Source organism: Nelumbo nucifera, chromosome 2, assembly GCF_055504915.1.
Source record: "Nelumbo nucifera cultivar China Antique chromosome 2, China Antique-T2T, whole genome shotgun sequence".
NCBI classification, from domain to species: domain Eukaryota; kingdom Viridiplantae; phylum Streptophyta; class Magnoliopsida; order Proteales; family Nelumbonaceae; genus Nelumbo; species Nelumbo nucifera.
Genome location: NC_142650.1, coordinates 12,273,098 through 12,298,040, shown reverse-complemented (window position 1 = coordinate 12,298,040; position 24,943 = coordinate 12,273,098). Strand labels below are relative to the sequence as shown.

The 24,943-nt window shown below is 39.1% G+C and overlaps 1 protein-coding gene across 1 annotated transcript in view; it reads left to right on the top strand.

Moving 5' to 3' along the window:
• Positions 1 to 20,091, top strand: part of U2B'' (U2 small nuclear ribonucleoprotein B) — a 38,390-nt gene extending 18,299 nt beyond the window's left edge. Inside the window, exons 3-5 of the mRNA XM_010258689.3 lie at positions 11,040 to 11,133; positions 12,026 to 12,111; positions 19,642 to 20,091. Coding sequence (XP_010256991.1) covers positions 11,040 to 11,133; positions 12,026 to 12,111; positions 19,642 to 19,923 — 462 coding nt within the window. The 3' untranslated portion in view covers positions 19,924 to 20,091. The remainder of the gene's footprint in view (positions 1 to 11,039; positions 11,134 to 12,025; positions 12,112 to 19,641) is intronic.
• Positions 20,092 to 24,943: the final 4,852 nt, after the last annotated feature.

The following is a 24,943-nucleotide window of genomic DNA, read 5'->3' as shown; positions in this document are numbered from 1 at the left end:
GCCTTGATACCTAAGAAGAATGATGCCAACCACCCAAAAGATTATAGGCCTATTAGTCTGGTGACAAGCATCTATAAAATTCTGGCTAAAGTGCTCTCGTTGAGGATCAAAACAGTCCTCCCTTCTATCATTAGTGAAACCTAGGGGGCTTTCATTCAAGGGCGACAAATAACAGATCAGATCTTAATTGCGAATGAGTGTGTGGAGGAAATGAATAGGTCTAGTAAGAGAGGTTTCATTTGTAAATTGGATCTTGAAAAGGCCTATGATTTGGTGGACTGGAAGTTTCTATTAGAGGTTATGCAAAACTGTGGATTTGGGACAAGTGGTGTAGTTGGATTTTTGGGTGTATCAGTACTTGCCACTACTCTATTCTGGTAAATGGTATGGTGAGGGACTTTTTTCCAGCTTGCAGGGGTGTCAGGCAAGGGGATCCACTCTCACCCTTCCTTTTTACCTTAGTAGCTGATGTGATTAGTAGGATGTTTACTAAGGCTGACAGTGAAGATGCCATTAGGGGTTGGAGAATAGGGAGACACCAAGTCCCTGTCACCCACCTTCAGTTTGCATATGACCTAATGATCTTTTGTGAAGGAGGTTTTAGCGAAAAGGTAGCAAACCTAAAGGAGCTAATCAAAGGATTTGAAATTATTTCTAATTTGAGTATAAATTTGGAAAAGAGCTGCATAGCGGGTATAAATTTGGACGTAGGGGAGGTCGAGGCTATTGCGGAGTGTCTTGAGTGTTCCACCTCCGCTTGGCCTATGTCATATTTAGGGCTTCCTTTAGGGGCAAATCCTAGGGAGAGTAGATTTTGGACCCCAGTGATAGAAAAGTTTGAGAAGAGATTAGCCTCATGGAAGAGGAATTATATCTCTTTAGGAGGGAGAATTACCCTAATAGGAGCTACCTTGGCTAACTTACCTACTTATTTTCTGTCTGTTTTTAGGATACCAGTTATGGTAGCTAGGAAATTGGAGAAGTTGATGAGAGATTTCTTATGGGAGCCGGGACAAGAAAAAAAGGATCACTTGGTTAATTGGGAAATTGTGTGCAGAAGTAAAGAAGAGGGGGGTTTGGGAATTGGGAGGGTAACTAGAAAATCAAGCTCTGTTAGGGAAATGGTTGTGGCGATGGCCATTGGAAAGAGAGAGATTGTGGCATGAGGTGGTGGGAAGCATTCATGGGAGGTCAAAGAATGGATGGGATGATGGTGTATCAAGGCAAGCTAACCTAGCAGCACCTTGGAAGGCTATTCACAATACCCTTCCTCAATTCCTCAATTTTATCAGGTATGAAGTTTGTTCTGGCAACTCTGTCCATTTTTGGGAGGATATTTGGGTAGGAGACACACCTTTAAAGGATTTGTTCCCTTCGCTATTTTTTGTTTCTTTGTACAAAAAAGAGGTGGTCTCAAAATTCGTCTCACCTTTGGGAACACCCTTAGATCCTACTTGGGATTTTGGGTTTCGTAGAGGACTTAGGGATGATATTGATTCTCTTTCTGTTTTGCTTGGTTGTCTTAATCAGGTTTGTTTGGATCCCTCCAAGCCAGATAAGAGGGTTTGGACTCTTAGACCCAATGGAACCTTCACTTGTGCTTCTTTCTTCAAGTCCATCTCTCAACCTTCTACTCACCAACCCTTTTCGTCAAAAGAAATTTGGTGTAGGCCAGTTCCCCCAAAAATTATGGCGTTTTGTTGGGAAGTATTCCATGGGAAAGTAAACACTCTGGATAACCTACAAAAGAGAAGACCTTTCCTCTGTATTTCTCCTAATTGGTGTATCCTCTGTAGAGCTCACGGTGAGGATTGTTACCACCTATTAATATCTTGTCCCTTTTTCTGCAGACTTTTGGGCTTGGCTACTTTCGTTGTTTGGGGGTAGTTGGAGTTTACCAGCAGAAGTTCACATGCTCTTCAACCATTCTACCTTTTATTGGCCTACAACAATAGGGAGAATTATGTGGAGATGTGCTCGTGCTGCCTTGATTTGGACTCTTTGGGAAGAAAGGAATATTAGATTTTTTCAAGAAAAGGAAAGGAGCAGTCAGGATTTGAAAGACTGTGTGTTAAATAGGGCAATACCTTGGCTGAAGACCTTGGAAATCTTTCATCAATTCTCCTTTAATGACCTTTGGAGAAATTGGTCAGCAGTAGCGAGGTGTTCATCTCTAAAGCACAAATCAATTACAAGCTGGTCTCCTCCATCCGAAGGCTCACTAAAGTTGAACTTTGATGGAAGTAGCATGGGTAATCCAGGATTATCCGGAATGGGGGGTGCTCTGAGAAATGAGAAGGGAGAGATTTTGTTGCTCTACTCAGGTCCCTTGGGAATTGGGGACTCCATCAGGGCAGAACTTTTAGCTGCTGTACAAGGGGTGCAATTTGCAAACCAGCTGGGGGTACAACACCTAATAATAGAGGGAGATTCCAAAGTGGTGGTGGGTTGGTTGAAATATCCTGAAGAGGCTATGTGGCGTTACAAGAATGAAATGAAGAAATTTAGTTGGTTGACAAGGAATATGTTGGTCACTGTACAGTGGGTTGGGAGATCAGCAAATACTTTGTCAGATGTGTTAGCTAAGCAAGGGGTAAATAGGGAAGAATTATTTTGGGCTCAGTTGTGATTCTTGCTTTTCTTTCCTAGTTTACTTGTAAGATTCAAGGAAGGGTTGCAGCTCGCGCCTCTCGCTGGGATGTTGTATGAACTCACTCTAAATTTGCTTCTGAATTAATAAATTTATTATCATTCATAAAAAAAAGAAAAAACAGAGAGAGGAAGATTAATAGAAGATTACATACTTGAGCTTTGGATTAGGGGAATCTAATTTTTCTTGCGGAGGTTTAGTAGAGGTCTAAACATCTTTGCTCATCTTAGCCTATTGAGAATAAACTTAAAGATCTTTTATAACACCAAGAATAGGGACACTTAGATGAGAAGAGACTTTGGTACTGGAAGAGGTAGTGGAAGCCTCTCTTCCCATGAACCCTCCCCATGAAGAGAACTAGGAATAGGAGATAAATATGGAGTAGACTCAAAAAAAGTAATATTCATAGTAATAAAGCATTTCCCAGATACGGGATCAATACACTATTACCTTAATGCTCCAAAATATTCCACATATCTCCTTTAGAGGAATAGAAAAAGGGCTCTTACAGTCTAACCAGGAAGCAAAAGATCAAATGGACAATGAAAATTCAGGACTTGGGATGGCGCCCAATTTATAAGAAAAGTTGCATTAAGCACTTCTTCAGTTCAAAATTTATGAGGAACATCCACGGTAAAAAACAGCCCTCTTGTTTATATCTATAGGTAAGAGAATCAAAGAGAGGTCCAAGATTTGGCTATAATAATTGAAAAAATATGTTCTGATAATTAATCCATCCTTTTGGATGGACTGATGGAGTTAAGAGATGCTATGAGAGGGGTCAGTTGCAAGTGTCTCTAAGTGAGATCAGATGACATTGGCAATCAGAAGGTTGGTTCCTCAATTGGTTCTGAAGAGGAAGATGCTGGTGGGGTAGTTGGCGGTTTTGTGTAAGCAAGTCCAAAGACTGAAATTTCCGTTGGTAGGTTGGGGGTCAATTTCGACTAAAGGGGCTTATATGCCTTAGTACATTAAATTATAAAAAAATATGCTACTTCTCAAGAGGGAAAACTCTGTACCAAACTATAGAGTTTCTTTGACAGATTATAGTTTAACATCAATTCCTGGCCCTGGTACACCCCAATCTAGAGTTTTTTTTGTTACCCTCAGTATAGCTAGACAATCATTCAGACCATTTGCTAATCTCGGAATCCACCTCAACAAGCGGTTCAGATTAGATGCTATGGCTATTGCTTCTCTTATCAGATGCCTAAATATCCAGGGCCCTTTTGCGTTTGCAAAAAACAAGATGACTGCCACATGACAATAACCTTCTTACACAGTTTAAAAAATTTACACTAAAAATCAAAATATCTGACATGATATTGGCACCCCTGTACATGTGTCTGTGTGGGAACATGTCACCACACAAAATCTGAGTGAATGGCTGTGGATGGCTCAATGGAGCCTTTGTGATATGAATCTGGTAGAAAATAATCCAGTTGAGGTCATCTTGATGCAACATATGCCCACAGATGGTGGAGTTTCACTAGGCATCGGGAGTTCATTCTTGATTAAGGCATCTCAATGAGAATTTCAGGATGTACAAGAAATGTGTTTTCTGAAGTTCTTGTAGGCAGACTTGGAATTTACTTAAGCCATAGGAATATTACTCTACTTGGGAAGTGGTTATGGTGCCTGCTGTTGGAAAGGGGAATATTGTGGCATAGAGTTATTGTGAGTATCCATGGTGCCGGTGCCGTGGGCAATGGTTGGGATGCCAAGGTAGCTTTTCATTCTGCAAAATTTCCCTGGAAATCTATCCACCAAGTGCTTTCTCCTTTGCTAAGATTTATAAGGTATGATGTGGGCTGTAGGGACAATGCACTTTTTGAAGACCTTTGGTTGGGAACTGCTATCCTTAAGGATTACTTCCCTTTGCTTTACACTCTGTCCAATTACAGGAAGGAACTCATTTCTAAATTTTGGTCTACTTTCAAGTCGGGGTCAAATTAGAACTATGGGTTTAAAAGAGGCCTTAGAGAATGAATGACTCTCTAGTTGACCTATTAGACAAACTAGGTAATGTTTTCTTGGATGGTCAATTTGTTGATACTGGTAACCTAACCTCTTCCACAAACCTTTTCTCTTGTGCTTCTTTTTTTTCAGCTCTTCAATCTAAACAAACAGTTTGGGGGGAGAAAAATTTGGAGTAGATCTGTTCCACCTAAAATCCAAGCCTTCTGCTGGGAAGTGGCTCTTGGGAAGATTAATACCGATGGTGTGCTTCAGAGAAGGCGTCTTTCTCATAGAGGGAGACTCAAAGCTGATCATTTCTTGGGCCAGGAGTAAGCAGCTTGTGCCTTGGATCTATAGGCATGAGTTTAGGGAAATAGATAGCATCACACAGGAGCTGAACATAACTTTCAACTGGGTTAGGACAGCAAATGGGATGGACGATACTCTAGCAAAACAAGGGGTATAAAGGCAACAGTTGTTTTGGGCACTACTGTAATTTTTGTAACTTCATTGGGATTGGAACAAGTCCTTATGGGTGGATACACCCCATCATTGTAATGTCCAGATTCATATTTTAATATAATTTTCAAATTTCTTGCTGATAAAAATAAATAAATGCCTTTGTTGTAATATGTGCATTCTTTGCAAAGCAAGCAGAGAGATGATTCCTACTTACCTTTCATGAGTGGTGCTTGGATGAAGTTTTCCCCTCTCTTTGGTTGTAGGTGGGAAGCACCTCAAAATGTGGCAAGCTTGTTCAGTTTGAACTTTGAACTTCATGAGGCACTCAAAAAAAGGAGGCAGGATAATGTGAAGAGTAGAAAACTCTTCTAAAGTAAAGGATAAGGTTATAGTGGAGTAGCAACCATTGACACGTTTTTTTTTTTTGGATCAAACCATTGACAAGTCATAGGCTGAAGCTAAATTTTGGTGCAAGCTCTTTAGGCAATCCAGGCTCATCAAGAATTGAAGGAGTGTTTAGAGATGGAAATGGTGCAATAAAAGCATTTTATTCAGGCCCTATTGGAGTAGGAGATTCTGTTAAAACTGAAGTATTGGTGCTGCAATAGGGGCTGAGGTTAGCTAAGCAGTTGGGATTTTAGCAGTTAGTAGTGGGGGGAGACTCAAAACTTGGCATTCTTGGCTAAGCAGCAATGGTCCAAGAGCTTGGAGTTATAGGCACTAAGGGAGATTGTTACAATTGCGAAAGAAGTGGGACTTTTAGATGGGTTAGAAGAATGACAAATGGAATGGCAGATTGTTTGGCAAAGCAAAGGGTTAATTGGGAATAACTTTTTTGCATTGAATTGTTATTGGAATAAAATTGTAAAACCAAAAGGGGTGGCTGGGGATTTACCTAGCTCTTTTATACTCCATCACATTTTGATTAATGAATGAAATTTCGGTTTCTAATGAAAACAAATTCATTTCTCAAGACTTGTGTCTTGCCAAATTTAATTAAGTTTTTAACATGTGCAGATATTTTTATTATAATTTGTCAAAACATACTGAATTACATATTCTAAAAGTGTTAATTCTAGAGAGTACATCTAAAAGTATCCATGCGGTATTTGGTATCGTAACGAATAAACCAGTCCATGTAATTGAGGTTCTTCTCATCTAAAGAGTGGGCTATGTGGTCCAGGTTCATTTGACATTGTAATCAAGTACGATTAACACTCAGACAGTCAGCCTGTTATCAGAAAGATCTTTGAAAGATAAAGAGGTGATGTTGTTCAGATTTAAAGTATTAAATGATTCAGGTGATGTTTCTTCCCCCTTTTATTGGAGGTGGTCAGGCCTGTTTGGTCCCCACCCCCTAGAGGTTTTATTAAACTCAACTTTGATGGTAGTAGTGAAGGCAATTTGGTCCTGTCTGGCATTGAAGGAGTGTTTAGGAATGAGGAGGGAAATGTCATTGCATTCTATTCAGGTCCAATTGGAACTGGGGACTCTTTAAGGGCCGAAACCATGGCTGTTATGGAAGGGATTCAAAAGGCTAAGGAGCTGAATATCAGGAAGTTGTTAATTAAAGGTGATTCGAAGCTTGTAATAAGCTGGCTCTGAAAAGAAGAGGAGGCTGGATGATGGTGCTATATATATGAGAAGAGGAAAGCCATCAAGTTGTTACAAGGGATAGAGGTGACTGCAGTTGGTCAGAAGAGATGCAAATGCCTTTGCTGAAACACTTGCTAAACAAGAGGTAGGAAGAAATAGTTTATTTTGGGCTGTGTTGTAACCATATTTTATGTTGGGGAGGGCTAAGAGAGTTTATCCCTTCCCTCTTCTTTCTTTTTTTATTGTACTAAATTTCTTCATAATTAATGGAATTGATTCTGTTATTGATAAAAAAATGATTCAGGTGATGTTAACTTGTTGGAATTTTAAGATGATAATCCTATACAGGAAAACAGAGGAAGAAGAGTCCATAATAATGTTATTAGTGGTCATATATGAAGATGATTTTCAGAATATTGACAATGAAGAATCAGGGGAAGATAGCGAAGGAGATTTACAACATCAAAAGGAAGATGATGAGTTTTTATTTGACAGAGTTAGGCAGACAAAGAAGAAGATGGATTTGGAGAAGGCAATTGACAGAAAGTTTAGGTTAGTAAGAAATTGCTCTTGTTCTTCTTAGGTGGTGAAGAGTTTGCTAGAATGGTTCTTTTAGAGAGGGAATAAAGGGAGATGTGATTTTGGTAGCTGATAAAATGTACTTGGTTTATGGTGATCTGGTAGGCCTAAGGCAGATGTGTTTTTGGTGTTTTAGGCATCTAAGAAGTGTTTCTTTGTTTGCATGGGGGAGGGATGCAAGTTATTAGTTTGTGGGGGGAGGAGGGATGGGAGATGGATTGAATAAAAAGTTGATCCGTGTAATTTGTACATGGATAATTGGGAGGTATTTTAGGTTTTGGGACTACAGTTGCTGAGTATTTATGATTGGGGAAGGGGTATGCAGTATGTACATTGGGGAATTTCCAAGGCACAGACTACCCACTAACATATGAAAAAATAGAGACTACCTCTAAGGTCTACTACCTTACTATCACAATCAAGAATTTCCAAGTTATTCTAATATATATATTGACGTTTCACATTGTCACAATACTTTCTTGTGACCTTCCGATAAAACCCTAACATGCTATCAATCCAAAGGAAAAACAATATCATCTAGTGAGTGCATGCTTAGGTGTTTTGATTTTGATGAGTACACGTGGTCACAACCTTGTGACCCTCCAATAAGCCACAAACATGCTAATAATCAAATTTAAAGCCAAATCACCTTGTGAGTGCATGCCTAGGTGATTGGGTTTCAATTAGTCTAAAATCTACATGGTCACAACACTTTTTTGCAACCTTCCAATCAGTGATTTAAAAGGCACGCCTAGGCACACAGGTGAGGCGCATTTTAGGGTAGGCGCCTTGCCCAGGTCCTAGGCGCACGCCTGGTGTGCCTTTTGAAAAATTGTCGCTTTTTCCTTTTGTTTGAGTCTAGCATCTAGGCCGGGGGCTCCGCCCCTAGACCCCCATGCCACACCCCTCGAGGCCAGTCCAAACAAGTTCATGTTAGGGTCTTAAATTCTTAGTTTTCACACAAAAAATAATAATTTTATAGTTTCCGCTCACTCATCGAAGCTTCAAGAATCCCCTATTTGGTAATGTTGTCCATTCATTCATCCTAATAAAATATCTTCTTAAAAGCAATTAAAACTATAAAATTATTATTTTTTGTGTGAAAAATAAGAATTTAAGACCTTAACATGGATTTGTTTGGGCTTGCCTCGAGGGGCGTGGCACAAAGGCGGCTCGTAGAGTTAGGAATGTAATATGTCACATTAACTACTTGATGCAATTGATATAAAAAAGAGATTGTGGGTTTTATATGCTTGAAAATGTTTTGTATGTTTGATTTCATTTTTAAATTCTCAATTGAATATGCTTTACATATTATATTTATGTATTTTAATTTTAGATAAATAGGTTTTTTAAATCATTTATTTTAAAACTTAAGTTTATATTTTTATTAATATTATGTTTTATAATTTTTTGATTTTTTGCATTTTTTTTTGAATTTGTTTAAATTTTTAGCTTTTTCTTTAAATTGTGTGCCTTGCCTCAAAAAGGCGCACGCCTTGCGCCTCAGGCGCAAAATGGCCCTTGCGCCTCAGGCGCAAAATGTCCCTTGCGCCTTGCGCTTTTAAAACACTTCTTCCAATAAAACATAGACATTTTATCAATCAAATGAAAAGCAAAATTATCAGTGAGTGCTTGTTTGTTGTTGCCACCCCAAGTGATACATGAACTTCCCACTATCATATGATAAAGTAGAGACTGCCTCCAGGATCTAGTACCTTACTAGGAATATTAAGAAATATGAAGGTAGCCATTTTGCGGATGGGGAGACTGGTTTTCACCTACTGGTGTCTTGCCATTTTGCGAGGTCAATTTGGGAATGGGATTTGTCCCTATTTGGATGTAATTGGAATACCCCATCAGACTTGCAAGGCCTTTTTTCCCCTTCTCTTTTCAGGTGGCGGATAAAAAGGGGAAGGACAATGTGGAGAGGACTAAGGGCTGCAGTATGTTGGACACTTTGGGAAGAAAGAAACTCTAGGATATTCTCAGAAGCTCAGAGAGGAGCAGCAGATTTGAGGGCTATCATTCATATTAGGGCGGTACAGTGGCTGAAATCTTTGGAGCTTTTCACAGATTACACTGTGGATGACATGTTGAGGAAGTGGGGTGAAATTGCAAATTGCACACAGACTAAGTCAGTAATGAGTGTGGCTTGGACCCCTCCACCTAGTGGATTCGTGAAACTAAACTTTGATGGTTGTAGCAGGGGAAATCCGAGACAATCGGGGATTGGGGGTGTTTTTAGGGATGAAAATGGGGCCATTTCTGCTATGTTCTCAGGCCCAATTGGAGTAGGTGACTCCCTTAGAGCTGAGATCTTTGCAGTTATGGAAGGAGTACAAAAAACTAAGGAGTTGAACATCAGGAAACTCTTAATTGAAGGGGATTTAGAGGTGGTGATAGGGTGGCTGATTAAAGATCACAATGGCTTATGGAAGTACAATAATGAGAGGAGGAAATTCAAGTGGCTGGTGAGGGAGATGGAAGTTAAGATACTTTGGGTTAAAAGATCGACTAGTTTCCTAGCTGACGGTTTAGCTAAACAAGGGGCAGAAAGGGATTCACTTTTTTGGGCTAAGCTGTAACTATAGTGTGTTTTCTTTCTTTTTTTCTTTTCTTGAGGTTCTTTGTTGCTCTTGGAAGATAAGCGTGTTTGCCTTCCTATTGTAAATCTTCTTTTGATGAGTTAATGAAAGTGTTATTGATCAAAAAAAAAAAGGTAGCCTAACATGTGGAGCGATGATTTCACATATTCATAACACTTTCTTATGGCCTCTAATAAAACCTAGACATGATATAAGCCTAAGGATAAACTTAATCACCCAGTGAGATGATTTCACATATTCTTGTGGCCTCTAATAAAACCTAGGAGATTTGGTTTCATGAGTTCACATGGCCACAATACTTTCTTGTGACCATCCAATAAAATACAAACATGCTTCTATCAATCAAATGAAAAACCAAATAACCTAGTGAAGGAATGTTTTCTATTGCTACACAAATGATACAAGAACAACCCACTATTATATAAAATAGAGACTACCTCTAGGATATACTATGTAACTATAACAATCAGATAATACCAAGGTAGCTTAGCATGTAGAGTGATGCCTAGGCAATAAGGTGCTCATACTAGGGGGTCGCCCCACTTAATCACCAAGATATTTTTTACACGGTGCTCTAGAATATTCTTAACTTTCTGAGGTTATAATAATAAAGTACACATTATTAAACCAAGTTATTGAGTTTGAGTTAAAATATTAGTTTCTTTTTATTACTTTTCTTATTTGTTAGGGTCCAATCAAAGATGTATACTGTTTTGAACCCTCGAAGACTTAAAAATCTGAACTAATATAAGCATGGAAGAACTCAAAATTTTGTCCAATGAACATATATTGATTTTCCTAGGACAAAAATAGAGGCTCAACCCCTCTATTTCTGAAATTTATTTTCTTCCATTTTTTACATGAATACGTTGATTTTCTATGTTTTAAATGAAGTTTATTACATTTTTTTATGAAGATTATAGACAACTAATAGTGAAAGATGGTTATTGCTTTCTATGGAATCCAGGGTATTATACCAGGATTCATGTTTTTTTAAAAAAAAAAAAATCCCATTGCCACCTTGCCTCAGCACCTTGTAAACTATGCTTGTACCTCGATATAAATACCTCTTTAAATGCACTGCATTTTTTTACTTATATTCCATGGTGTTCGGTGAGTATTCATTACTTTGTGTCTTTATGTTTGAAATCACTGTTGATGGTAACATGGTTTACTTGGTTCAGCGGATACAATATGCAAAAACAAAATCTGATTGTGTAGCAAAAGCAGATGGAACCTACATTCCAAGAGAGAAAAAAAAGAAGCAAGAAGAGAAAGGTAACTGTGTTTCTATGAAAATTTTTGTTTGTGTCTAGTAGACATCATCATTCATTAAAAAGTAGGTCAGGAAGTAGACACTGCATTGGTATCAATAAATGGATTCCAATGGAGACAAGGAAAACCATTCTAATGGTTAACCGAAATTGTAGTACTTTTTAAATGTTTCCAGTACTTCCTACCATGGCTGCTTGGTAATGGAATGCAGTTAAAATATCAGTCTGATATGTTGAATACAAAGCTGCCAAAAGTTCCTATTCAAAGCAACTAGGGGAAGTTCTTGGATGAACTAATTGTTTTAACCTCCATTTTTTAATGCTTGGTCTGGTACTCTTTTAGAGTTTCTGTAGTTGGGTATATGGGGCCCAGAATAGCTTCTTTGCTGATTGCCTTTGCAATTGTAAGACATTGTCATAAAAACTTGGAAAGAAACCTATTTCATATTTGCATTATTGGATCCAAATCCTAACAAATCTAAAATTTTATTTTTTAATATGGGTAAAAATGGTTAATAATGGTACCAGTATTGATGTCTTTTGGTTGAAGGGTGACAAGACAGGGGTATGGAGATTCAGATATGTTTTTAGAGAGAGAAAGTTCCTAGTGTCTGAAATGAATTGCTCAATTACTTGAGCACCCAGATCTGCAAATGGCTGATGGACTAGCCAAGATGGGGGTTGATAGGAATGACCTGTACTGGGGGCTGGTTAATCCATTGTAAACTGAACAATATAGTTATATTATATTTGATGGATAGGCTAGCCTATGAAGGGCTCTTACGATTGAATATTCTCTTTTCATTAATTAAATATTTTTTCAGTTGCTGATAAAAAAAAGAGAAAACTGTCTTTTGGATACCATTTGTTTGACTTTGAACTGAATGTCTTTGCAGCCGAAAGAAAACGGAAAGCTGAGGCTCCAAATTCTGCAGCAGCAGCTGCTAATGGTAGAGCTGACCATAGTAATGGGGGGCCTGCTGTAAGTTTACTTCCATCCTGTAGTTTTATTCTTGAATTACACTAATGTTAATATTTCAGTTACCACGTCTGCTTCTCAATCAGCTAAAACCAGGGATTGCAATGACTTAGGGTTTGCTTTGGTCATATCTGATTTTGACCTGTTGAACCAAGCCAACCCTAACCCACTCTGCTGGGGTGAGTCAGGGATGGATGGGAAATTAGGTTTTTCATTTTTTTCATGGTAAGAAAAATTATCAGAAGGAAGTGTTTGTTTGTTTGGAAAATAGGGTTATTGAGTGTTGAGCAGTAAGATTAGTGATTTTAGAACTAGTTTGTATATTTATATTGGCAGCTGCACCAGTTCATGAATATGGTCTAGTTTGAGAGGTAGATCTGGACAATGTGGCTGTCTGGGGGGGGGGGACTTGGGACTTGGGACTTGGAAGTGCCACACCACAGTGGCCATTTTCTCTCCCAGTTGAAGGAGATTCCTGAAATACCTTAAGATTGGGACAATGTGGCTGTCTGGGGGGGGGACTTGGGACTTGTGCATCCTGTAGTCTATTGTATGCCTTGCGATTAGGGATTTGATTTTTTTTTTCTGGCAGGCAAGTAACTCCAGGGGCAAGGTTGGAAAAAGGACATGAGTCATATATGAATGGGTCCTTGTTGTGATAGATTACACGAGTTGTTTGGATAATTTGCCTTTTTTTTATGAGCAATCAAAAAAAATTATTAGAAGTTGTTGGATTGAAGTCTTTGTATGTATGAGTATTCGGCTGATAAGAGTTCTTATTAGCCTATACTTAAGTTTAAGTTGTCCTGTACTGGGCCTTTGTTAATGGGCCTAATCCTGTTTAATGTTTTAAGTTGTTTGGGTGTCCCATCACTAATCAGGGGCATTCTAGTAACTTCCTGTATCATTGTACTACACCATAATATAAATAATAGTACTGTCGACTGAGCAGTGAAGTTCGACATTCCAGCATCTCTTCTTCTTCTTCTCTTTTCTGCTACTTCGGCTACAGTAATTTAGCTTTCATGGTATCAGAGCATTAGCTTCTTCCTGGTTTCAGCCGGCACACACTCTCTTCTCTTGCTGTCTTTTCATCTTCTCTCTTCCTTTTCTGGGTTGCTGTAGTGAAGACCTAGGGGTGTAAGAGAGTAAAGCAAGTTCGAACCTAGGGTTTCTCTTGGTTGTAGGACTCAAGGGAAGTAAGACCCAGAAGTAGATGTCCTACTAGGTTATTTCCAGCAAATAGTAGCTATTTGGCTACTAAGAGAGGTCTGTGTAGGACAGACCTAGTTGAGGACTGATTTCAGCAGTCCTAGCACTAGCCGAAAGGGGCTTGGCTACTTCTACAGTTGCAGCTTCGGTGCTCCAGCAAGACTCGCACAGACTTAGCTTCTTCTACAGAGCCACTGTTCACTTGCTACTGTTGCAGCCTCGAACTGTTCACTCACTACTGTACCCGAACTGTTGCAGTTTTTGGTTCAGCCCAAGTGAAGTCTATCTAGTGTTCTACCAGCACTGTGAACACTTCTACCATCATAGCAATGTGGCAAACAGCTCCAAGTTCAGGGTGGTTATCAGTCCGAAACCCCTCACCACTGCTGTGAGATTACCTAGGGAGCTGCCAGCTCCAGATTGTTCAGCACTGTGAACCCTAGTTGAGGACTGATGTCAGCAGTCCTAGTATTGGCCGCAAGGAAGGGCACTCTCTTTACAGTTGCAGTACTCAAAGTTCAAGTGGAGTCTGCATAGCACAATAGTTGAGAACCCTTAGCTTCAGGTCGGTTACCAGCCCAGAACTCCTTGCTTGCTGTTGTAACTGAATTGTTTCAGAACTGTGACAGTCTCGGCAAGTCTGAAACTGTGTCGAGTGCTGTCAGAACCTGCTGTGATCATTTCAGCTAATCAGATCTGCTCCAGAACTGGTTCAGAACCTTCAGAACTGCTTCGGCTAGTTTCAATCAGTGTCACCTACACAGTGGCTGCAGTCAAGATGTCTTCAATACCCAGAGATGTTTCTTCTAGAGATAACAGGCCTGCGGCAAGTGGGAATTTTGTCGCCAGCAACAATGATGGCAACTCACAAAATACACCAACAGTGTCTTCTTCTCTTATGGGACAGGTTGCTGATTCCTCTGGAACTGGTACATTGGGCTTCATTGCTAGTGAGGTTGAGATCCTTAGTAGGGCATTAGCCCATCTAAGAAATAATTCTTTTGCTTCTACATCTCTTGCTAGATCAGGTACAACCTCTGCCTTCAGTGCCACTGGCTCTATTGACTCTACTTCTTGGGTTATTGATTCCGGTGCTACTGACCATATGACACATATGTCTTCCCTATTCTCTTCATATCATTTGTTGTCTGGTCAGGATAAGATGAGAGTTGCTGACAGGTCTTTCTCCACTATCTCTGGAAAGGGAATTGTTGACCTAAGCAAGGACCTCTCTCTTAAATCAGTTTTACATGTTCCCAGTCTTACCTCAAATCTCTTGTCTGTTTCAAAACTTACCAAAAATTTGAACTGTAGTATAACCTTTTTTCCTACTCATTGTGTCTTCCAGGACAGATTGACAAGGAGAACGATTGGGTGCGGTCATGAGTATGGAGGCCTCTACTACCTTGATGCAGACAGCGACTCAGCCTTACAAGCATTTGCTGCTAGTAATCCGGAAAGTGTGGTGTCAATAGCTAAGCTGCATCTTTGGCTTGCTAGGCTAGGTCATGTGTCTTTCTCATTAGAAATGTTGTTTCCCGAATTGTTTAAGGGCATTCCAAGTCAGAGTCTAACCTGTGAAGTATGTCAAATGTCAAAACAATGTAGAACTGTGTATCCAATTTCCAGCAATGAAATTTGTGCTCCTTTTGATTTGGTTCATTCTGATGTCTGGGGCCCTTCACCCATTGTTTCCTTTGATGGCTTCCGGTACTTTATCAGTTTTATTGACCACTACTCTCGTTGTACATGGATCTACCTGTTAAAAGGACGGGATGAAGTACCACGGATAACCATGGCATTTTGCAAGATGATTGAAACACAGTTTAATAAGAAGATTAAGCAATTCAGGTCAGACAATGCTGCTGAATACTTTGAAAAATCCTTGAACTTATTCCTGGAAGATGCTGGTATACTACATCAGTCATCCTGTGCTTATACTCCTCAGCAGAATGGGGTTGCTGAGCGCAAGAATAGACATCTATTGGAGACAGCTCGAGCCTTACTATTCCAACACAAAGTCCCCAAGCAATACTGGTCTCAAGCTGTACTTTCTGCATCATATCTGATAAATTGGATGCCATCTAAGGTGTTGGGTATGAAAACCCCTTTCTTTGTTTTGTGCCCCACTCTTCCAGACTTTCCCCTTCCTCTTCGGGTCTTTGGTTGTATATGTTTCATACATGTGAAGGATCCAAAGAAGACTAAGCTGGATCCTAAGGCTACAAAGGGAATATTCTTGGGGTACTCTCCTACACAAAAGGGTTACAAGTGTTATGACCCTGTCTCCAAGCGAAAGTATGTCAATAGAGATGTGGTGTTCTTTGAGTCTCAACCCTATTTTCAGTCTTCTCAGAATCCTCTTCAGGGGGAGACTAGTGGGATGGAAAAGGATTCTCATTCTCCCTCCTTTTTTGTTCCCCTATCTGCCTCGGGTCTTCCATCCTCTCCTCCTACTCCTTGTTGTGACATTCCGGGTCAACCCAGTGAGGCTCCCACTGTGCCGGTTACCTCTCCTGATGCTGCAGATGTTCTTGAAGGCTCCAGTAGGCAACAAAAAGAGATACTTACATACAACAGAAGAAAAAGGGGTCCTCATCCTCATGACAGCAACCGGTTGGACTTGGATCAATCTGTCTCTACAATCCAAGGTAATTTCAACTCTCATACTTCTGATTTGGATCTTCCTATTGCTTTCCGTAAGCCTATCCGCTCTTGCACCACTCGGCACCCCATTGCTGATTTTGTTTCTTACTCACATTTATCTCCTGCCTATCACTCCTTTGTGTCTGCTCTTTCCTCTGTGCGTGTTCCTTCTAGGTACTCAGAGGCTGTGTCTGATCCAAGGTGGAGAGAAGCTATGAATGAAGAGATGAAAGCCCTAATGAAAGCAAGAACTTGGGAATTAGTGGATCTGCCAGAGGGGAAGACCACTGTTGGGTGCAAGTGGGTGTTTACTGTAAAGCACAGGGAGGATGGATCCATTGAAAGGTACAAGGCCAGACTTGTGGCAAAGGGGTTTACTCAGAAAGAAGGGATTGACTACAAAGAAACCTTTGCCCCGGTAGCAAAGCTCAACACAATTCGGGTTCTATTGTCACTAGCAACAAATTTTTCATGGGAACTTCATCAGCTGGATGTGAAGAATGCCTTCTTAAATGGTGACCTTCATGAAGAGGTATTTATGGAACCTCCACCAGGCTATGACTTTAGTAGAAAGGTGTGCAAACTGAGAAAAGCATTATATGGGTTGAAGCAATCTCCTCGTGCATGGTTTGAGAGGCTCTGTGGGGCCATGAAGAAAGTGGGGTACACTCAGAGTGGTGTAGACCATACCTTGTTCATAAGGAGACAGGATAGCAAATTTACTGCACTTATTGTTTATGTGGATGATATGGTAATTACCGGGAATGACTTGGAAGAGATAAAAAGACTGAAGGAGTTTCTAGCTTCTAAATTTGAGATCAAAGACTTGGGTCATTTGAGATATTTTCTTGGGATTGAAGTTGCCAGGTCAAGAGAGGGAATCTACATATGTCAGCGGAAGTATGTTCTTGACCTCCTAGAGGAAACAGGCATGATGGGGTGCAGGCCAGCAGATACTCCAATGGAACAGAACCATGGCCTGCAGGAATCAGTAGGGGAGGACTACTGTGATAAAGAGAGATACCAAAAATTGGTAGGGAAGCTGATATACTTATCTCTCACTCGGCCAGATATTGCTTATGCTGTGCATGTTGTCAGTCAATTTATGCACTTTCCAAAGATTCCTCATATGAAAGCAGTTGAAAGGATTCTCAGGTACTTGAAGACTTGCCCAGGGAAGGGAATTCTCTTCAGGAAAAACAATAGAATTGAAATTGAAGCCTACACTGATGCAGATTGGGCTGGGTCTGTTGGAGATAGGAAGTCAACCTCGGGTTACTGTACATTTGTGGGAGGAAACTTGGTCACATGGCGCAGTAAGAAGCAGAATGTAGTGGCTAGATCAAGTGCAGAAGCAGAGTATCGAGCTATGGCCCACGGGGTTGCTGAACTCTTATGGCTCAGAACTCTTCTTAATGAACTTGGCATTAAGGCTGAAGGTCCTCTCAGGCTGTATTGTGACAATAAAGCTGCCGTCAACATTGCCAACAATCCCGTGCAGCATGACAGGACAAAACATATTGAGATTGATCGGCACTTTGTTAGAGAAAGAATTGTCTCGGGTGAACTCTATGTGCCTTATACTCCATCTGAGATGCAAATTGCGGATGTACTGACTAAAGGGCTGGCAGCAGCAAAGTTTAGGGACATGCTTGGCAAGCTAAACATGATTGATATCCATGCTTAGCTTGAGGGGGAGTGTTGGATTGAAGTCTTTGTATGTATGAGTATTCGGCTGATAAGAGTTCTTATTAGCCTATACTTAAGTTTAAGTTGTCCTGTACTGGGCCTTTGTTAATGGGCCTAATCCTGTTTAATGTTTTAAGTTGTTTGGGTGTCCCATCACTAATCAGGGGCATTCTAGTAACTTCCTGTATCATTGTACTACACCATAATATAAATAATAGTACTGTCGACTGAGCAGTGAAGTTCGACATTCCAGCATCTCTTCTTCTTCTTCTTCTCTTTTCTGCTACTTCGGCTACAGTAATTTAGCTTTCACAAGTATAATTCTTTATGCATATGTGTTCAAAATGATGAGTTAAAAAACACTTAGAGTAACTGCACATTGGACCTATTATAGACAAAAAATCCCTAGATCTAGTGACCCTTTGAACTAATTGAGAACTGGAGTCAAATCCATTAAGGGGGCGTTCTTTTTTTGGATTTTGGTTCCCATTGACCAAGAATCCCATGTTCTTTTTTTTCAGATTTATGTGGGGACCAAGGAAAGTTTATTTTCCTAGGTATCACTTACCTCCTAGGTGGGTAAATAACTTTCTTACCTAGGGGGAAAGTTGCCAACACTTGAATGTGACAAAAATGCCATTTTTAATAATGGATTTTTATGGCCAAAATGGTCATTGCCTTATTTACATAAGAAATAAAAGAACATGGGTAAATGCACTTACCTGGATAAGTGTTTCCCAGGAAAAATTTACCCAAGTAACTGCATTTACCCGGGCAAATAACTTAACGAAAAGCGAACGGGGCCTAAAAGTCACTAACATCTGCATAAAGATGCATCAAGGGTCTTTCAAAATCGAAACTGAGGGCCAAGAGAGAATTGCTATCTTCATTGAATGGAGACAAGACTAGGACATCTGAAACAAGGGAGCAAAAGAATTCCCAGAGGAAGGACTTGGCAGACTAAAAGAGAAACAAGCAGATTGATGACTATGACAATTTGCACATGGCTCAAAAATTTGGATCTGCATCCCTCTTTTATTAAGATCGTTAATAATGCACACCTTGTCAAGAAACACCAACTACATGAAAAGCCTGAAGCTAAAGGACACACTTCCTCCAGATATAATCACAATGAACTGATGTTACCATCCCTCTAGGAGTGCTGTATAGAAGATCTAGCAGAGACTGGAGAGCTTTCTAGAAGATTCCTCCTTCCGGTTAACTTTCATTTCTTGAATCTGGAATACTGAACACACATCCCCAGGTTTTGGGAAAATGAGGATGCATGTTTTGATCTCCCTATTCAAGAGAGGCCTACACAAGTTTGAATGCCAAGACACTATATTGCCCTGCAAGAAGTAAAATTTTGAAATGTTCTTCTCACTTGTATTAAGATCCTATAGAGCCTAGCCTTGGACATGATGCACTGATTGTAATAGCCTGTGATGGGCTCTTGGTTTTCTTGTCTCTGCTGTTATCATGTAAATCATCCCTTTTTTAATCTTCTCTTTTCTTTTAGTATAATCTATGCATTCCAACCTTGGTATTGGGAAAGTACTTTAAACTAAAGCTAAGAGGGCAGATAATCAGACCAATATGAGTTTGGTAAACTGTACCAACACGGTATCATGAATGATCTAAACATGAGAGCTAAACATGACTCCCATCATGTCTACCCCATATTGGACCTATTCCAGTAAGAACAGGGTGTACTAGATTGCCCCATTATCCTGTGCAAATGCTGCTATCTCTAATTAATACAATTCATTGCTGAGAGTACGAAAAATGGTCATGAGGTTGAACATATGCCATGTACACTAAGATGTATCAGCAAACCATCTTTTACTCAAGCTGCCAGATGATAACTAATATAATATTTATGCTGATAGTCAAGGAACCAAAATTCCAATGGAACATTGTAGTGAACTTTCCTGTTTGTTTGCTTGCTTTTTATGACTCTTTAGGGCCTTTTCTTCTGTCATGCAGGCTCCCTTCCAGCAAGGAAAACCTGGTGCACAGGAGGCAGCTGCAGCTCCTAATAATATACTCTTCATTCAGAATTTACCACATGAGACCACTAGTATGATGCTGCAAATGCTCTTCCAACAGTATCCAGGATTCAGGGAAGTCCGGATGATAGAAGCGAAGCCAGGCATTGCCTTTGTGGAGTTTGGAGATGAAGTGCAGTCATCAATTGCCATGCAAGCCCTTCAAGGGTTCAAGATTACTCCCCAAAACCCCATGGTCATCACTTATGCAAAAAAATAAGACCAATCTTTTCATGGTATGTGTTTTCTACTTCATCTTTTGTAATTTCACTAAGACGTGAGAGCTAAGGGAGCATTACATTACCATAATCATATGTATTTTTTTAAGATAGTTAAACTGTTTAAAATGCTTTTCCTTGCACCAATCAAAAAAAAGTTTTTGCTAGCATTCAGATCCAAATAGAGAGACGGGTCATTTTTTAACAGAGACAGCTTGACAAGTCACGCATTGACATTAGTGAAATACTTAATTCCAGGAAATACATGCCCAAAAGAAATCTTGGTGCTGACCAACTAGTTCAAGCATGTGACTTGAACTTGGTTGAGTAGATGTTATAAGAACAGAACTCGTGCTTTTCAATTTCTTGCTATTTTCAAATAAATAATATAGCAATGAAAGAAAATGAAATGTTTAATAAACTTGACATCAATGTGATAATGAAAGAATACATTATATATTCCATGTAATGAAACCATTGTAGTTTGTTTTTTCATAGAGTATTTATCATGAAGAGTTGAAAGAGATTGTTAATAAACATGAGATAACTTTTGTGTGTGTTTATCTTCAAAAAAATGAGGTAACTTGGTGTTTTGACTTTTGAGGAATGAATTCATTTGAATCTTTGTGATGCCATTCACATATTTTGGATGATTAACATACTAAAATGTTACAAGGGACCATAAATGAAATGATTTCATCAAATGTTATTTCCAAATATCTGTTAAGAAAATTAGATTTCAAATTATCGAAATATTGATTTGTTTAGCAATCACATGAAAGTTAGAAAAACTGTTCTTTTGGGGTATATAGTGCAAGTATAATTTTGGCAGTATCTTTATGAAAACAAATTATAAAGAAATAAGCAGTAAGCACTACTTTTTGTTTCAATTTTTAATGCAATATTGTCAGTAGTTAGTAGGTGATTATATGAACGTTTGAGGACAGTAATTCAAATCGACCTAGGGAGTCGTAGGTACAAAACCATTTGAATGATAGATTTGCATCAAATATTTATCTAACGCTCAACTTTATTTGATTGGGTAGTGGGAAAATGAAACTTTAGTTGCTCATGTGAATGCGGCCACTTTGGTAAAGTTTTTTGATGGGTTTCTTTTCTGGGTAGTACAATGAATGAGTTCGCTAGATCATTGATGGATCCGTCAGTTCTATCTTCGCATGAAAATCATTTAGGATATAAAGTATTTTTTAGTTTTGTTTTTTCTTAAAAAAATAAAGAAATATTCATTTTTGACAAATTATTGCTAGATCAATGAGTTTAATAAGAAATATTCATTCATAGATCCATATTCATTTGTTTTTTCTTAAAAAAATAAAGAAATATTCATTTTTTGGGAGAAATATATAGATCTAACAAGTTGACTGCCAGTGTAATTGGATATATATTGGTCAAAACTCCAAACCGTCAAGGCAGCGTATAAAAATTGTCAAAAAGTTTAGATGAATATTGGATAGCAATAGCATTTTGTTGAGACACCAATATTTTTGTAATTTTTAGCAGTTGTCTTCAGCATCATTGTACTATTCTACCCACACCTCATGCCTATGCCTTGAAATACCAATATGATACCTCTTTGGGCGTATTGTATTTGTATTGATGTTTTGTATATAAACGGTATTGACAAAATAAGAAACAAAAAATTGTATAGAAACGGAACTCGGGAACTGCAAGCTGCGATGCATGGGAAGTGCTTTGCCAGGAGATCATCTGTCCATGGCAGTTCAGAGGGATTCACCAATTTAGTGGCCCCACTATTGGTAGTGGCCATATATATATATAGTAAATGTGTACGGCGTTTCATGTGGCAGTATCTTTTAAGACAAAACTATTTATAATTCATGAGCAGTTTTTGAACTGTTATAAGTGGACAGTTTTTCAAGTGGGAGTAAATAACATATATATCCTCTTTATACCCATTGTATGCTGTTCAATGAAAATTCCAGAAAGGAGGGCCATTCGATATATGAGAGAGAGAGAGAGAGAGAGGTAGAGGTGGCAATATGTCATTGTGAGCATAGGTTGTATAGTGTGCACGAAACAGGGATTCACCATATGACCGGTCCTCCCCCTGATGGGCATGTTTTGAAAGAGAAGGGTTGTATGAAGGAACATTATCCATTTATTTGATTGGCCTGGCCTCACTAAAGAATAAGGTGAGGCCTGGGGGGAAATCTTTCATTTGTACAATATTATCCAATCAATCTGTCGATTGTGACTAGATAGTCTTCAACGTTCTTTTGGGTGTCAACACAACAGTGCAAGGAGAATGGCCCAAGCGAATACAAAGTGGGGTTCGGAGAACTTGTATCATGTTATTTGTAGGAAGGTGGCGGAAGTTGGAGTTTTGGGGCCTTTGGGCTCCTCTTGGTGTGCCCAGTAGCATGTTATGTCTTAGATCAGTCCTTTTATCTTTTGGATTTGACAAATGTTTAGGTTAGGTGGGCGTGGACCCGGTGCCACATGACATGCTAGTATGGGCCTCAATCCTCATGTTTTCTCTACCATTTTCAGATCAGTGATTGAGCATTGATGCGCGGCTGGGTGGCTCCCCCTGGCCTGCATCTAATGTCTCCCTCCCCTTGTCAACTTTAGAAGGAATAGCCACACAAGTAGAGGAGACGGTGCACCCAAAAGGGCCCACGATCGTCAGGGCCAGCACTGGGTCTGGATGAAGGTAATTGCTATTGTTTGCCAACCTCGCTTTATTTCTTATGGAATCATGACAAAAACAAGAAGTACAAGGAAAGAGAAAAAGGTAAAAGACCATTCGATGTTCATGTCTCAGTCAATTTAATGGCCGTCATCGTCGCTAAGAAAGCTTATTTGGGGAAATGCGTTGCATTCATTTATTGTGGGGATCGTCAGTGGTTTGGTTGCTGGGGTCCCCAGCTGTTTGTAAGAATGTTTGATTAGGCTTACTTGCCTTCCCTGCAAGGGCACGTTTCTTGGTGCGGTTTAATAATTCAAGTGCTTTCCATTCCATCCCATAATAAGAAACAAACTAGAAGGCTTTACGGCAAAGATTTTATTTCATTAAATTCTTATCCCCATCTCTTCCTCTGTTCTTCAAAGGTAAGTAGGTTGTTGGAGCCAATAATTGCAATTTTCGTTTTCCCGTATGTGAAGTGATGAACTGATTGGGAGGTGTTATTAATGATTTCCTTTCCTTTCCTCTCTATTCCTCATGAATCATATTCATTATCACAACCACGGTGTGAGCTCTGATCTCTGATCACGAAATGGTGATATCGCGGGTCTTCACATGACTACATGAGATATATTTATATAAACTTTTAGTGTTGGGAGTGTGGGACCACTTGTCAAAATTCAACAATTATGTAACTACTAACTAATGTAAGGTTGGAAACTAACCAACCATCAATCGACCCATACTCCCATTCAATGAAGAATCAAATGACAAAGGAATAGTGTTACGGAAAAGAAATGTCAGCTCCAAAAGGATTCTAGGACTCTCTCTCTCTCTCTAATTGAATTGGCTCAAATATCCCTTTTGTGCCAAAAATCAACATGATCATATTATCTTTTGTTTTTGTGATAAAATCATACTAGCTTTGAAACATCTTATCTTTCTTTTCCTTTAATCTTTGCTTCTGTTTTTATTTTTCCTTTCTTTTAACCTTAAATGAACCTTTTCTTTTCTCACTGCCCAAATGACAACAGTAAAAGTGATATGGAATCATTTGATTTTGCGTATGTGTTATTGGTTGGATTGTTGGACACCTACCAAAAATTCAATTTGGTTTGACCCCAGTACACTAAGTTCGCTTGGATTGGATTGGACCTCTCTTCCCATTCTTTAACTAAACTACAAATTGTTGTATTTTGCTTCAGAATTTCTTCCACTCTATGAGTAATTTCATGTTACGTATTGTTACATAAAGGGGGTATTTGCAAATACAAATGTCTCAGTTTGGTGAGAATCCAAACATAAATACAAAGTTTAGAAATATCATATGCAAGGTAAGGTTTTGCATTGAACATATTTATATATATTTAAGGAGAGTATAAATATAAATATGTAGAATACAAAACCTTGTATTTTATATGCATTATTTTGTATATATATGTATGTATGTATGTATGTATGTATTTGTACTCTTTTCAAACGAAGATTTAAAATCAACCTAAAAGAATGTAAATATAAATATGTTCAGCACAAAAACCTGTATATTATTTATAAGCCTTGTATTTGCATTCTTCCTTATTATCAAAAAAATCTTCCCAAACTGACCTTAAGATTATTGGAACTTAAATCGTTTTACATTTATGACTATCACATACCATCAAGCTTCCACGGTTTTGAATTTGCATGGATAGCCTAGGGTGCATTTGAAAACATCTCCCCAATGACAAATACAATTTAACTTCCATAGTCTCAATAGATGTCATAATTCTTTGTAATTCCAATTTGAGACATGGGGGTAGGGTTTGATAAATTGATACCAATTGTTAATAAGATGGGAGTGGGATATTTATCACCAAATGTCTTATAATATATACATGATCTACGTGTATGTATATAACACAACCCAGGAATCTCTTCTCCCCCAGTTTATGGGTCCCGAGACCAGGAATAAGAGACACAGACCACCGGACATTCCAACTTGGCACATGTGCAATCTCAGTACGGAGTCAATCGTTGCAGTTATAAATCTATCAACCCCACCACACAGGAGTCACTGCTCTGCCTTTAATTAACTAAAACCTAAGTACACTGCTTTAGTTTATTACGCCTCGTGATGCCCAGGCCCCAGTCTAGCGAGTAGACACCAGAGACCAGATGGATTATGGTGGATCCTGGTCCATCAAAATCTTCAGTTTTAGATGTATTTTGATCGCACAATAACAACGTTTTTAGAGTGCGTCCAGACCCTCATCTATCATTCTATAATAGAACTGGAAGCAAGGAAGAGACATTTAGTGGGTGGGCCCGTGGGCCGGGAGATTGGATCTTCGATCTTCGGAGGGCCCGTGGATTAG